The sequence below is a fragment of the Mytilus trossulus genome, chromosome 4, assembly GCF_036588685.1.
Source record: "Mytilus trossulus isolate FHL-02 chromosome 4, PNRI_Mtr1.1.1.hap1, whole genome shotgun sequence".
NCBI classification, from domain to species: Eukaryota; Metazoa; Mollusca; class Bivalvia; order Mytilida; family Mytilidae; genus Mytilus; species Mytilus trossulus.
The window spans coordinates 28,502,293-28,518,031 of record NC_086376.1 but is presented as its reverse complement, the minus strand read 5'-3'; the positions used below and the strand labels follow the sequence as shown (position 1 = coordinate 28,518,031).

Here is a 15,739-nt window from a genome sequence, read left to right as displayed (position 1 = left end):
TTTTACCTTCATTTTCTCCCTTGTCTAACAATTATATATAATGTAGAAGCTGTGTTAGGTTTGGTGGCTTGTCTGACTTTTTTGGAAGAAGAGTCATCTTAACTTGTCGTGAATCGACTCTCACTTGATAAAAACAAACTGGAACATACAACAGCCACTTCATATTTTGGAACTATCTTTTCATTGCAAAATGACTATGAATCTTCCAAAAGACAACTAGTAACTTCAGTAAACTTTAGAAAACATCATCATGAACTCAAATCAGACAGTTTGTAAAATTGCTATTAATTGTGGCTGTTTTTATTTTCATTAATTCTACTTTTCGTAGAAACTTCCATAATTCATTGGGATAACTGATTTTGCAGCAACAAAGTAACGGAAATTAAATATAGAATTATTTTCAAAATAAAACCAAATTTCAAATTTTGATTTTTATAAATGAAAAGACCATTCAAATATATACAGATTTGTTTAACTAATTGAGGTAAAAGAGAAATTTTCTGAATTAGATAAGGAAGTTGGAAAATTTTAATGTATTTAAAGTCGTATCTTTTCATTACCCGACATGAAAGCTAGCATTGTTACCAAGACTAAATGAAGACAGTTCACCAAGAACGTTGGTATTGTTCATTTCTTGTAACACGAAATATACGGAAAAGTTTATCCGTTATTACCAACATTTCATTTCCTATTCCATAATTGAAAAAAAATGAATATAATCATAATTATGTAAATTGTGATTAACAAATACAATATTTGTGTACTTGAAAATTCGATTAAAGTCCTAAAAGTTGGTATCATTACAGTTTCAGAACAAAATTGGGGCTAAGCAAAACCCTGTTTCTAATGTTTTGACGATATTCTAACACCAAAAAAGGAGAAGATATATTTGACAGATGTATACCTTCAAGAGAAGATAATCAGGTAGGCATCTAGTCCAGCTGACCCTAGATAAAAAAAAAAACTATTAAAAAGACCTTGAAGATCACTCACATTACACACAGGTAAATTTTCTCTTTCTACTAGCTCTCCATTGTAAATAAAAATTAATGTCGCTCTTAAGGGAGACAACTAAAAAGGGATTTCGAATTATAGGGGCAATTTCGGGCATTGCAAATAGCCTATTTCTATATGAAAAAAATGTGTCAGGAATATCACAGTTGTTATCAATTTGTTTGATTTGTTCAAGCTTTTGATTTTGCCATTTGGCTTATAGGGACTTTCCGATTTGGATTTTCCTCGGAATACGAAAGTTTTGTTATTTTACTTTTTCTTTAATATATATCAGATTTATTCCTGATTTTTTAATGAATCCGAGTTTTGCCAAGACTCAGTTTAGATCCAAATATTTACCAGGAAAATGATGAAACTTACTGTCACCTCATGATATTATTTGCTAATCAAATTCTGGAAATAACCAAAAAAAAAGTAAAATCACAAAAATACCGAACTCAGAGGAAAATCATTTCGGAAAGTCCTTAATCACATGGCAAATTCAAATAACAAAACACAATAAAAACGAATGGACAAGAACTGTCATTTTCCTAACTCGGTACAGGCATTTTCGAATGTAGAAGATGGTGGATTAAATCTGGTTTTATAGCGCTAACCCTCTCATTTTGATGACAGTCACATCAAATTCCGTTATATTTACAATGATGCGTTAACTAAACAGACACAATAAATAAAATAGTCAAAATATGGGTACAGCAGTCATCATCGAGTACCAATTTTAAAAGGAAAAATTTTACAGAACACAAAAAAACTACAAACACATTCATTGATTTGCGTGTAAGACGTCAGAAAATTTTATACGTCACATATATTAGTCGTTCAATGTACATACAAACAAGAGAGCTGATTTTTAATTGATCTAATATGAACCACAATAACAGTTCATTTTTAAATTTTGGATATTCATGAAATCTTCATAGAATCCAGACTGCTTTTAACTTTAGCCCATTTCCAACATACTCTTTATTTCAAATTATCCCATGACACTTTTACGTGTTAATGCTACAGTCCTACTTATACCGACAATCATGCTTACGACAGACGTACAGAACAGTCATGTCAAAGAGAATAGCGAATCAATTTATAAATGTAGGTGCAACGTGGTAATTGATTAAATCAATGCAAGAAGTAACTAAAGATTGATTCCCGTTTATTTTATTTGTCCTAGTTGAGCAAATCTGAAACCATTGTAATAAAACCCAACTAAATTATATTGTTAATTGTATCTAAAAGCAATAAATCACAGCTTAAGCAGGGTTAAATTGTGGAGACTGCTGATTCTGTGCAATTAATTCAAGTAAAATAATCTGTGCATGTTATCTTTTAAACACACAAGTAATTAGTGTCAGAATTTATTACCAATATTTTGATATCAATACAACACAAATTATATAATTTTCAGGTAAAAACGTGTACTTGCATTCATGCTTTATAATTCTTGCGTTTTTGTTGTCAGCTTGAACGACAATTTTGATTATACACTAGTTACAATTACTGACTATAGGTCTTCTCTGATTCAAATCACGATTAACTTTCAACCAAAAAATGACAACTTGATATACTCTTAAGTAGTTAAAACAGCAGTAGCAACATATTTTAAGAGTTGTTGAATGAGATTTGACTACGTCACTAGAAAGTTTGGACGTCCCGTAATAAATTCCATCTTGATGACTATCCGTTTGGCTGTACAGGATGCATAAATACAATGTCACGTCCGATGTAGGATGTCACATTCTCAGCACGAACAGGTCTTTATGCAATAGTTTTTTTGGTTTTTTTTTATTTCAATGAGAAATACGCAAAAAAGGACAATCATATTTTATAAAGGTTCTGTCTCGGCTGAGTGTATATTTTAAGTACATATTGGTAGCTGACAGTATGTGCTGCAGTATTTTGAATTGACTATTGTATTTACAATGTTTGCGAAAAACCGCACATATTTGTTGTTGTTTTTCAACACATTGGCGATCTTGATTTTTAAAAACATTGTAAGATTCAAATATTATTGCTATTATAATTAGTAAATTTCATTTGTTTAGGATTTTTGTAGCCCAACTTGTAATTTTTAAAAAAAATTGGAATTAAAAACATGTTATGTTTGTTGTTTGTTGTCAAAAGCGTAAGATATTAATGTATCTTTATCAAAGAATTTGAAGATAATTTCATTTTATACGCAATATCTTTAGACCAGAGGCAAAGGATACATATACTAAGAGTACATTCAAACTCACAGGTCGACCATGCATAAAGCACCGATCACAGATCATGAAAATGATACAGTTTTATCTCATGGTGAACACTAAAAGTGTCAAGGCTTAACTCATCAAATTAGCACTAAGAAAAAACCTCTAACTAGAACACAAACAGGACGTGGCAGTGTATAAACCCATCCCTCATCCCTAACCACAAAAAAATTCAGATCTGAGAATACTCACAGCTACTGACAGATAGTCCAAAACCAAAACAACTTATAAAAATATTTATCTATGATCTCATATTAATTAATTCTATTATTCTTTAATAAGGTTTCTGTTTTGCCTGTACTTTTACCTTTATCTTTCACATACTATATTCTGATCCACCCTCTTTTTATTACGCAGCCACATGTTCATATACCGGGTATATAACAGGTCTAGAATCTTTTCATTTATTGTTATGGTATACGTTTTCACATTCTTTCATTAAAGGTTATCGGTATTTCTGGCCGATCTTTTACTTTTTCTTGACTTAAATAATTCAGAGGAACTTAACTTATTGTAAGACCAGCTGTAGGTTGCTGTAACCCGTTTTATAAAATCAACTTGTCTTGTTCCATTTTTATGTCGATGGCTTGCTGTAATCCGTGAAAACATTTCCATACCATTTCAAGAAACTTCACATACTGAATACCTTCATTCAAATGTGTTGTATTATCATCAACAATGAAATTCTAATTTTAATTACAATTTCTTTCAAGTATTGGCGTTGAATAACTTCGTTCCGGTAAAGTATCTTGCATTTTCATATTTGTGATGATTGACCCAACTACAACCTTTCAACTGAATCATGTACTGTTAATGACCGAAGATTAAACTTTAAAAAAAATAGATTTTACAATTAAACATAGACCACAGTAATTTCAAACTCGACTGAATGTAATATTAAGGGAATTTCAGATTTGATGTAATCTACTGAAACTGGGAATAGGACTTCTTTCATTTTCCTGTCTATTGGATTGATACTATCTGTACGTGTTAATAATCAAATGGATTTTAGTCTCATCGCTGTCCGAAGTAATTTGTGGAAGTAATGTGTTTATTCACAACTTATCTTGAGAACCTTACAACAAATGTTTCTCTTAATTTGAACGATGAATAACATGGTGTAAAATATACAATTGAATTGTCTGAGCGCCGTTTTGAAATCGACAAGTTTATATATGGAATAACTTTCTATTTGACGAGTTACATATATTTCATTATATACAATGACGTTAAATTCTCTAAATTATACGGAAATGTTTTTTCTCATCGCTGATGATTAAACTAAATGAAAATGTCGATAGTCTTTTGCTGTCTATAAATACTTGATATTTGTATTAAAGTCATTACCTTTTTTCATTACGAACCATTCCAAAGAAATCCCGTCGTTTATAAAAATGAATTAAATATCTTCCTTTGGCCTATATTACTCTGCTGAGCTCTTCGTAAAATTGCTAATCGCGGCTTTGCAACGTCAAATGGATTGAACTATGACCCGTACATGGTGTTGGTCTTTGTTTGCCTTTTTTCAAGGGGGGTGGTGTCTGTGGTAGATTGAGTCTGTTGTTGTAGTGTGCGATAGTATTGGCTTTTCATGCTTGATTGATCTTTGCTTTATGCTGCATCAGCGAAAAAATTAGATACCGCGGTGAGCTGAAAGTCTAGACAAGTATATCAACTTTAACTTTTTCTGCCACAGATTAAGCACATAAATGTTCTCTTTGGCAACCATATGTACGTTTCGACGATGAAGTTTATCGATATGTCTTAAACTGTTTCACTAACCCATTAACACTGATGTTGTGGTAGGTGTGTGTTCCCCTACCATCTTAACTGAGGACGAGGATTGTCAGTGTTCCTGTCGAAGATCTGTAGTTCTCTATGGGCAATCAAGCAAAAACAAAACTGACCACAACGATATGCCCAATAGTATAAATAGTGGCGATATTGCCCGAATTTTACATTTCTAATCAAGTAAAGGAGTACAATGTATGAGTGTATTGTCTTTTCCTGTCATTTACATATATATAAGCGATGCTAATGGTCATGCCTTTCTCGGACTGTCTTGATACTGAATCTATTGGATTTGTACCGATTGATATTTTAGTCTGGGGAACATGATTCATTTATTAGTTTTAATTGACTTTAAATAAGCTATCAGTAGCTGAGTGAAGTTTGGTGATTTGGTTTTTTCCTTTTTAAGCTTTTTTTGTGCTTTGTGCCATTCAGATGAACAAGCCAAAATCTTAATGTTGTGCGGTTACACCACTACGTTACCCCAGGTTAGGGAAATTGGGCTCTTATAAGACGGAGATTTTTTTGTCATTTGAATTTTTGAACATTTTATCGCGTCTGGATCTTTTATAGCTGGCTATACGGTATGGGTCTTGATCGTTGAAGACCATACAGTAACCATTATAAACTGAAATCAACACTTCATTGATTAGGTGCGTCCGAAGCGATTTACGGATTCACTTTTATCATGAACGCTCAAGCCTAAACATACGAAAGCTTAGAATGTGTAAAACATCTAAATTCAACATTGCCTGAGGGAACTGAAACCTTAGATTCTGAACTAAAGGTGATCAAATCAACGTCATTTTGGAATTTAATTGAAAGTCATCTCACTTGTTATTATTTCACATCTCCTTAATTTAATTTTAGTTTCTATTTGTCATTTTGTAAACAGGTTTTCTTTGTCAACTGCATATTGTAGTTCAAATGTGTAGGGTTACAATTTTGTGCCAACCATATAGCCTACCGTGGGAAAACATAGTTTACATTACTCATATTTTATATAAGTTAGACCGTTACATAATACAGTTGCACATTGATCGTACAGATAACTATATATACAATATAAAATCGTATTAAAATATTTCTAATCCCAGAAATAGAAAGTATTTTTTTCATTTACCGATGGAGGTTTTCATTAACTATAGGGTATAATTTGATGAAAACATTTCAGTTAAATTGTAAATCCCAAAGATCTGTATTTCCTTATTAAGAAATTTTAGAGGTTTCCCTTAATCACCGACTTTGCTATTTTATCTTACTAATTCAATTTTATAGAAATATTGTTGCTCCATCAACGCTTTGAGAATTTCTAAAATTTTAAGCAATTTGTTGTAATTAAAAAACATGTTACAAAAGCTATTTGTTAAATAATATTCAGCCTTTATTTTAATTTGTCGTCAACATTTACCATTTCCGCCATTCCCACCTAAATTAAGTATAACGAAGTGAAATGTAAATATAAGTGGTGTGAAATAATTTTTTTAGCATTAATTTTTTGTTTATACTCTTAAAAAAAGACTCAAATTTTGCAAGGCATTAAAAAAAATATCTAATATAATGGGTTTCGTGATTTATTTCATATTACTCAGTTAAACTTGTTATATTTTACAAACAAAATTAAAACCCTTTAATAAATATCTGAAGTGAAAATTCTAAAAACAATTCTGTATAATTTACTGATTCACTATTCAGAAAGTTGAGATGATCATGACATTTTTGAATCTTTGTTTATTGATGAAAAAATTCATGCCCGTTTTATTGAAGATGTATATCCATAACACAGGAAAAACAGTACTGTATAAATGAATTGAAGCATGATAATTGAAGACCTGCTATAGAACAACTCACGGAAGTCTTCTATACTCGGATTACCTGAAAATCTAAAAATCATTAAAGGCACTGTCTTAAATCACCATCTTTAATAAGCACAAATCAATATCTAACCCAATGTCCAATATTTTCGTAATAATATTTAGTATTATGACTTGTGAACAATTAAGAGTTGTAGATATATAGGCTATACTGACAACCTATATTGAATATCTTGTATGATAATGGCATCGTAAATAATAGTTCAACCGAAATTGGGCTGCTACTGTTTAGATTTGTAACGAAGATTATTTGACCTATATATATTGATAGGATTATTTAACAACGTGTTTGTATGTACGAATAAAAGGGCATTATAATCTAACAAGGTTAATAAACAGAGACCAAGAGGGTGTTTAACAGACTTCATGAATGACAGGGTATACTACTGTTGTCTTTATTTAACACCAAAGTGCATCAAAATCATAAGGGTATAACGCAAGACAACCACTGAATGAGATTCTCGACTTTGGTCAGACCATGAAAAATGTGACAAGTTGAGCTAGTTTTCTTTTTATATATACTAGTTAGCCATTTGTTTTTATAAACATGCATTAACTTTGCAACATTTAGTCTGGATCGACCCAGTAACAAAACGTACAAAGAAAAACGACCATACAATATCAGCATCAGTTATTTAAAAAATAATTGAATAACAGACTAAAAAACATAAACATACACATTCTGATGTTTATCTTTCAATTGAAACGAAAACACGAAACTATTAAAATGTACCGGATATGATTACGCTTAAGTGATTCATTGCAGAAAAAATAGAATTAAGATATTAAAGCAATAATCATCACTGATAAGTCAAAGGGTGAGAGTGACTGCAGTACAAAATCATAGCATAATTACAAAAAAAAATTACAAGAAAACAATTTACAGTCTTACGACACACTTAGTCTACATAAAAGAAACTGATATCAGGTGCTCAGGAAAGGTCGAAATGATTTTGTATATCCCTTTGGTATCTTCCGCTTCTCTTTTACGAATTATATCATGTTCAACATAGTGGATCTGTCAGTTCAGTTCAGTTTTGAATATTTCATGTATAGTTGGATCAAATAAAAGGATATTAGAAATGGGTGGACAGACAGAAGGTGGACAGTCTTGAGTCAACAATTACCGCGTTGGTTGAATGTAACAATCGTCATCTGAGGCGTATCTAAATAAGATATATTTATATTACGGAAAAATGAAGCTAACTTTACAAACTAAAAACCATTAGACATATAAACGCTACTTGACTCTTTCGATCATATCTCCACTAATTTAAATAGGTCATGTAATAATTCTACACGTCCGCATGCTAATAAAGTATAACAGGCCAGGTAACATCTATATGGAATAATTTTGTATTGTAACTTTCTATCGCCTAATCACAATACTTTGTCGTTATATCGTTTGTGAAAATCCGAATTTGCTGCGTTCTGCACAATCCTCTTTAATAAAAAAAATGCTTTTTGGTATAAAAGTTTCGTCGTAGGAATTTTTCGGTTTATCAAGATACCACACCAAGCGTCGCCGAAAATAATTTCTTTTCGACAAGCTGAATATACAAATTAAATCTCATGTGTTTTCTTGGGAACACAGCGAACCCGATTTGAGTTCAGATGTCATAGTTTAGGAACATCCTACATCAGATATACTTGAACCATTATTGTGAAGAGAAATGAGAGCATAGAATCAAATGCATTTACATAGCAGCCATTTTAGGCAACATAAACAACACAAAAGTCAAACACTGCATAACGTCATTTCAACTATCAGGCTGCAACACAATTGTCTCTGTTTTGGCTGTCACTTTACGTTTAGTTGTAGAGTTGTTGCGAAACGCGATAACAATGAAAAGTAGTGGTACCTTTTGGAATGCCCTGTACAAGTTCAGGAAAATAATAACATTTGGACAATACGCGTATGGTCTTGACCATATTGGTATGCTCATATTATGGTCGGACCATTTGAGAGTATACTCTATTACTTATTAGATAAACTCATAATAGCCCGCGGCTCATATGAGTATTTAGACCATATAAAAATTTAATATTTAAGTCCTTTGAAGGAACACACTGGATCGTTTTTTATCACTTATCTACACTAGATATCACTATTAAAGATAGTCGCAAAGATAAATGTGTTACATAGTGTGCTAGTGACCAAATACGATATATATGAGGTCAGTTAATTCCATATTGATAATCGAGCTTCGAACTATATAACTTATAATATAACCAATAAAGATGCAACAAATCTTATGCTGGTATCACGCTAAACAATCCTCCATCAGACGCTGTTACGTAGCCAGGAAGCAGGTAACTCAAAATGTCATAATATCGTTTTTCAGTAATTTCTTAATGCAAGGCAATGGATAACTTTCGTTTTTGTCATCTGGTTTATTTGACGGTAGTCCACACACATTCGGCAGGTTTCCATCTTTTGCTTTACCAAATAAGTATTGACGATTGGTGATTTTTCTTCATACGCTCTTTAACTCTTCCCATAAATAATTTTATCTTACCTCCCATACATTTCTATGGATATGATTTAAAAGTGATAATAGTGTAAGGCTACTGAAAATTCTGCTCGAGAGTTAAGTAGGCATTGTCTCCGCTATATTAATAATATAAAATGTTCCAAAAAGAATAAAGGAGAAGAAAAATACAAACAACTTGAATGTGGTATGAACGGATAAAAAGTCCAAAATCATACGCCAGTACTTGCAAGCTCAACATATAAACATAAACTGAAGAAAATGGCCGTACAGCGAGCTTTACTTTTGTATCAACAAATATTCTTAGTGTTCTTTAATTTGAATATATCTGTGCTAATTTATTCGATCTAATTTCCTAAAGATATTAGACACAACCTTGTCATAAAAAAATATCCATTCATTTCGAATTAATATTAGTCAAAAATTAGGATAATTTGTCTACAGAATGAATTAAGAATCTGATTCCTGTTAAATACACCATAACATAGATTGTTTGGATTAATTGATAAATGAAAATTATAACCTATATCATTGATTGCTAAATTAATCATTTAATAACGCCGAATAAAGTCTAAGGAAAAACGTTTCTCCATTTCCCTTACAGAAAGTAATCACTGTTACAAAGATTACATTCTCACTGGAATAGAATCGAAACTAAGATCGAAAAAATACTACTTTTTTACTATAAATTGACATATCCGACAACTTGCTGACAGAATACATTGGAAACGTTACGCCTAATTACTACGTATGAACGATCTCATTGGTCTAGAGTGTGCTTGGCTGAACAAGATTTTCAATTATATTCCATTTATTACACACAAAAGTCCCCGTAGAAGTCAATATCTCTCCTGAAGAACAAATATGGGAAAGATTCCGTTTCTCACGCTATTTACCTCTATTCCAGAAAATCTTTAGCTCCGGTGTATGCTTGTGATCGATAGACCTAATAATGTTATCACCACGTGTTTTAGGAATTACTTTTTTTATATTTTCTTATTAAAGCGGCAGTTATTTGTCTGGATCGTAGCTGAATATAGTCGAAGCTTTTATAAAATATTAAAAGTTCTGGATCTATACTGATAACTCGGTTTATTTGTGGGAAGTAATTTATGTAACACAGCTTGTATATGTAACCATATAGTGCTTCGGAAAATGGAAGTATCAAAATCGGAGCATAATCTTAAATTACATTTAAAAATAATTTATACATTTTTAGTAATAAATATAAGTCTATGTACTTTCTGTTTATATTTGTTGTTTAGTAGACAGACAGAAATTAGCGAACATAGTGGAATAAAAACAGTTTCTGATGGAAAATATAATATCACTGCTGAACTTTTACAACGAGAAAAACGTGGTACGCACAGTTCTTTTTCAAAATTGGTAAGTGCTTTTTTTTCTTTTCTTTTTTAAAACATAAATTAAAAAAAACATTAGTGTTTGATTTGTCATCATATTAACAATTGTGTTTTTCTTAATTGTCAATTTTAGATATGGTACTCTTCATATATGGATCTTTCATGTAAATTATGAGATACGCACTAGGAATGAAAGAATATTTGACAATGAATGGTACTATCACCTTTTTTCAATTATTCAGGAATGTAGCGCATCAATAAAATTAAACACTTTTATCTTCGTACGATAAATATTTCATATCTAAGTACTTTTCTCTATTCATTGATGAATACATCTTTCGATTTTCGAAAGTTCCTTGTACTAAGCCATGTTTTAATGTTTAAGGTGAAGTCGTTGGGTATGATAAAATTTGAATGAATATGTTTCATTATTGATCAAGTCTTTAACATATATGCAAAGTAAGCATCTCTCTTAGTGGTTGTATCTAGATATAAGAAGATATGGTATGAGTGCTAATGAGACAACTCTCCATCCAAGTCACAATTTGTAAATTAATGTTAACCGTTATAGGTCAAAGTACGACATTCAACATTCAGCGCCTATTTTTATATATTTCTATTTCATTCCTTTTCGTAATCAGTAATCATCTCAATACTGCATGTATCTTCTGATACTAGTATATGTTTGGTGGACTGGAATATTGTCAGGTTATTTAATGCAAACAACAGTCAGGTGTGTCCCAAAATAATATATAAAACTATTACAAGCTATTTGAAAATGTTATTTCACATTTATAAATAATAAAATCACAAAAGTACTAGACTCCGAGGATAATTTGAAGTGGAAAATCCCTAATCAAAAGGCAAAACCAAATGCTCAACCACCTCTAAAGAATGGACAACAACTGTCATATTCTCACTCAGCCACCTCTAACGAATGGACAACAACTGTCATATTCTCACTCAACCACCTCATGAAACAGACAATGATGTTCTGTTTTAATTTCTGGGTGTTTTTTTTTAATATGAAACTTAAATCTAATCAGCAAATGAAAATGAATAAATAATAACTAAATATACGGGAAATTTAATTAATTACAATCGCGCCTTTAAAGGTTACAAGTCTATGACACTTCAATGTAGGTAATCATTGGTCGTGTAGTAGACGACTGCTTTGTATCCCTGGCTTTACATGACAGTACAACAATACATAGTACTAAGCGTATTTAAATCCAACAAAACGAAAGACTGTGAAAAGGAATTCAGTGAAATATATATTTTAAAGCCAATATGTACTCTTCGACTAATTTTATATTGTATTGCGCAGTTTAAAAAAAAACCATGCAGAACATTGACATTTAAACATTGCACTCTTGTTACCAAGTATACTTTAAGATATATAGTGCTCAACACTCCTTTACATAATAAAAGCAGAATCTGTGCACGACTTGGAACTTAATTACACAAACAACCTCATTTAGTTTTACTGCCTTGCTTAGGACCGTTGTTGAGTTATGACATTGCGTGTTAACATGAAGCTTAATTTGTAATGCAGTCTTTAATTTAAGTTCTGTCGTCTTTGATACAGTTTTAGTCAGCGTATAAACTCTTCAATACCATCAAATTAAGTGAATCTGTCAGATATTTTTTTTCCATTTCCATTTTAATTTTTGTAATATGATGGAAATTCCATTGTTGGTGTTAAAGCAAAGTAAATCATAGGAATAAGAATTTAATTTCGTGTTTGTTGTTTTTCTATTGATTAATCTATCATAAACTAAACAGTTTTTCTGTTGCAAATGTTCTATCGGGAAAAAGTGAAAATGGGATAGTCATTAACAAAATGATATGGGTATATATGTTTTAACTACAAGACTGTACTTTTTCTGTTATTCTTGACCACCCTGGAATTAAAATAAGAATATAACATATCATATTTACAGTGTAACTTCGACGACTCCCTCTTTTTCTTCTTAGAAGAATAGTTTTATATTAACTGTCAAAACAACACATTATTAATATGAGCAACCATAGTTGTTCTTAACATAAATGAAGAATTCTTTCGACGAACCCATTCATACTTTAGAAGTCTTTCAACGGACACAATCAGTCTTTGTGACACTTTTTCGACGAACATAATCAGACTTTAGAATTCTTTCACTGGACACAATCAGTTTGCACTCTGACAACAAACGACATGTAACGATTATCTCTTCACATAAGCAGTGTTCGTTTATCATATAGTCCTGCATCTGTTGCTTCAAGAAGATTTCGTTTCCACTTTTCACTGCTACATAGTCACAGCTCAACACATTAACCCATTAAGATATATTCATAATTATTACCAATGTTTGGTTGCCTATTTGTATACCAAATTTATTAAGCTGAAAAGTTCATAGCGGTAACTAGTTGAGTGCCAAAATCTGTTTTTATCCACAGTAACAATATGACATATTTAAGTACAAGTGGAAACATTTGTATTGATTGGCTGCTGTCTTTTTGACTCTAGCTCGAAAATCACATTTTGAATACTTGAAGTTAATTCTTACAAGTATAATTAGTTTATCAGAAAGAGTTGTTTGAATTGATATTAAGTTTTTATTCAGTAAATAGTAGAAATATCATTCACATCAATTACTTCCTCGGTTTTATATTTCATTTGAGTGATTAATTTCCATTTGTAAATACTAAATTCATATTTAAGACAAAAAATAGAATGAATCAACGACTTGATTGATTATGCAATTAGTTTTCTGGGAAAATTTTAGAAATCCAAAAACCGATGCAAAAGTCTTTGTTTGATAGTATCGAATTTATCATGCAGCACCCCTCAAATTGCATGAATCTTTAAATGGTAGATATCATCATTGTCCAAACTAGCATTTCTATACAACCTTCTGTGTGGTCTTGTTTATTGTTTAGGGTTTCCAAATATTATTTTTTCGGAGTATTCTGCGGTTTGTATTTATAGATTATCAAAAAAGTAACTAAAATTATACATCAGAGTAGATCAGCATGCCTTTACGAAACATAACTGGTCTAAACCATTACACAAAAAACCACAGATACATGAACAATGCAAAAAATAGTGAAACGTCGACTTTACTAGAAAACAAAAAAATAATTTTTTTTTTCCATTCAAGTCTGTAATGACTAGCCCAATTCGATGACGTGTCAAGAACGAAGAAAAAGTTGAAATTGTGGCAACGATAAATTAGAAATATTTGTGTTATAGTCTGTGACAGACGAAATCATCTTAGTTCAATTAATTCAACATTATTCGTCTTAAAGTGTATATCACAATTATTCCATATAGTGTATTTTTTTTAATTTGCGGTGTTTTTTAATATGATTTAGTCATATTTAGCATGTTATCCTTTATTTTAATTATTGACGTTGTTCAGAAAAAAAATCAATTCTAGTAAATACAACCGGGGGTGTAGATACGTATTTAATACATAGTAAAGCTGATGTAAGGAACATGTATTACTGAAACTTAAAATATTTTATTAGAGAAATATTGCCACCTACATTAAAGGACTATGTGACCAAATTATGTTAGAGTCAATTTGTACAAATACTGTATATAGTTATCAAAAGTACCAGGATTATAATTTAGAACGCCAGACGCGCGTTTCGTCTACATAAGACTCATCAGTGACGCTTTTATCAAAATAGTTCTAAAGCCAAACAAGTACAAAGTCGAAGAGCATTGAGGATTTTATACACATTCGATAATCAAATTATGTACTGTAATTCCTTGAACATAATTATCGCACTTCAAGGATACTTTGATTACTCCCATTATGCACATGTAAATCTGCTCTTTCTGCTAGCTCTCCATTGTAAAAATAAAATTTATGTCTTCATAAGGGAGACAACTTCAAGCCGTTGGTTTCGAAAAACTAAGGATTTTTTTTAATCCCAGGCATAGATTACCTTAGCCGTATTTGGAAAAACGTTTTGGAATTTTGGATCCGCAATGCTCATTAACTTTGTTCTTGTTTGGCTTAATAAATGTTTTGATATGAGCGTCACTGATGAGTCTTATGTAGACGAAACGCACGTACTAATTATAATCCTGGTATCTTTGATATCTATTTACACCACTGGGTCGATGCCACTGCTGGTAGACGTTTCGTCCCCAAGGGTATCACCAGCCCAGTAGTCAACACTTCGGTGTTGACATGAATATCAATAATGTGGTCATTTTAATAAATTTCCTGTTACAAAACTTTGAACTTTTCGAAAAACTAAGGATTTTCTTATACCAGGCATAAATTACCTTAGCCGTATTTTGCACAACTTTTTAGAATTTTGGATCTTCAATGCTCTTCAACTTTGTACTTGTTTGGCTTTATAACCATTTTGAAATGAGCGTCATTGATGAGTCTTATGTAGACGAAACGCACGTCTGGCGTACTAAATTATAATCCTTGTACCTTTGATAACTATTTACATTTTATTTATCTAAGACTTTGTTATTTCAATCGTTATTCAGCTAACCATACGATTTGTGTTGCTCATTGTGAAGGGTCGTACAAAGACATAGTATAATTGCTATTTGGTTTCAAGTGGATAGTTGTCTTATTGGCGATCATACCACATCTTTTTCCTATATCTAGCGACATAATTCACATTATATTTCCAACATCTAAATGAAGTTTCCTTTCTCAGTTAACGTTACCTAATACGTTTTGACTGTCGTAACTTATAGCTGAAATTTAAAAAAAAACACTGTAAAATGAACCTCTCTTCATACATTATGATAACAGGCAATTTAAAGTCAAATTGTAATCGAGAGTATTAAGCTAGGTTAACATAACATGGAGGTTTCCGTGCAAGTAAAATTGGTTTGACACCGTAATGTATATGTACCAAGTCAGCTTATCTGGGCCATACGTCGTTGTTGTTCGTACGTCTATGTTTTCGTAGGTGCCTGTAGTTGGTATTGGTCAGCTGTG

General features: G+C 31.5%; 1 protein-coding gene across 1 annotated transcript in view; it reads left to right on the top strand.

The window, feature by feature from the left end:
• Positions 1-10,251: 10,251 nt before the first annotated feature.
• LOC134716541 (otolin-1-A-like) overlaps positions 10,252-15,739 on the top strand; it is a 35,466-nt gene continuing 29,978 nt past the window's right edge. Inside the window, exon 1 of the mRNA XM_063579550.1 lies at positions 10,252-10,800. Within this exon, the coding sequence (XP_063435620.1) occupies positions 10,570-10,800 (231 nt within the window). The 5' untranslated portion in view covers positions 10,252-10,569. The remainder of the gene's footprint in view (positions 10,801-15,739) is intronic.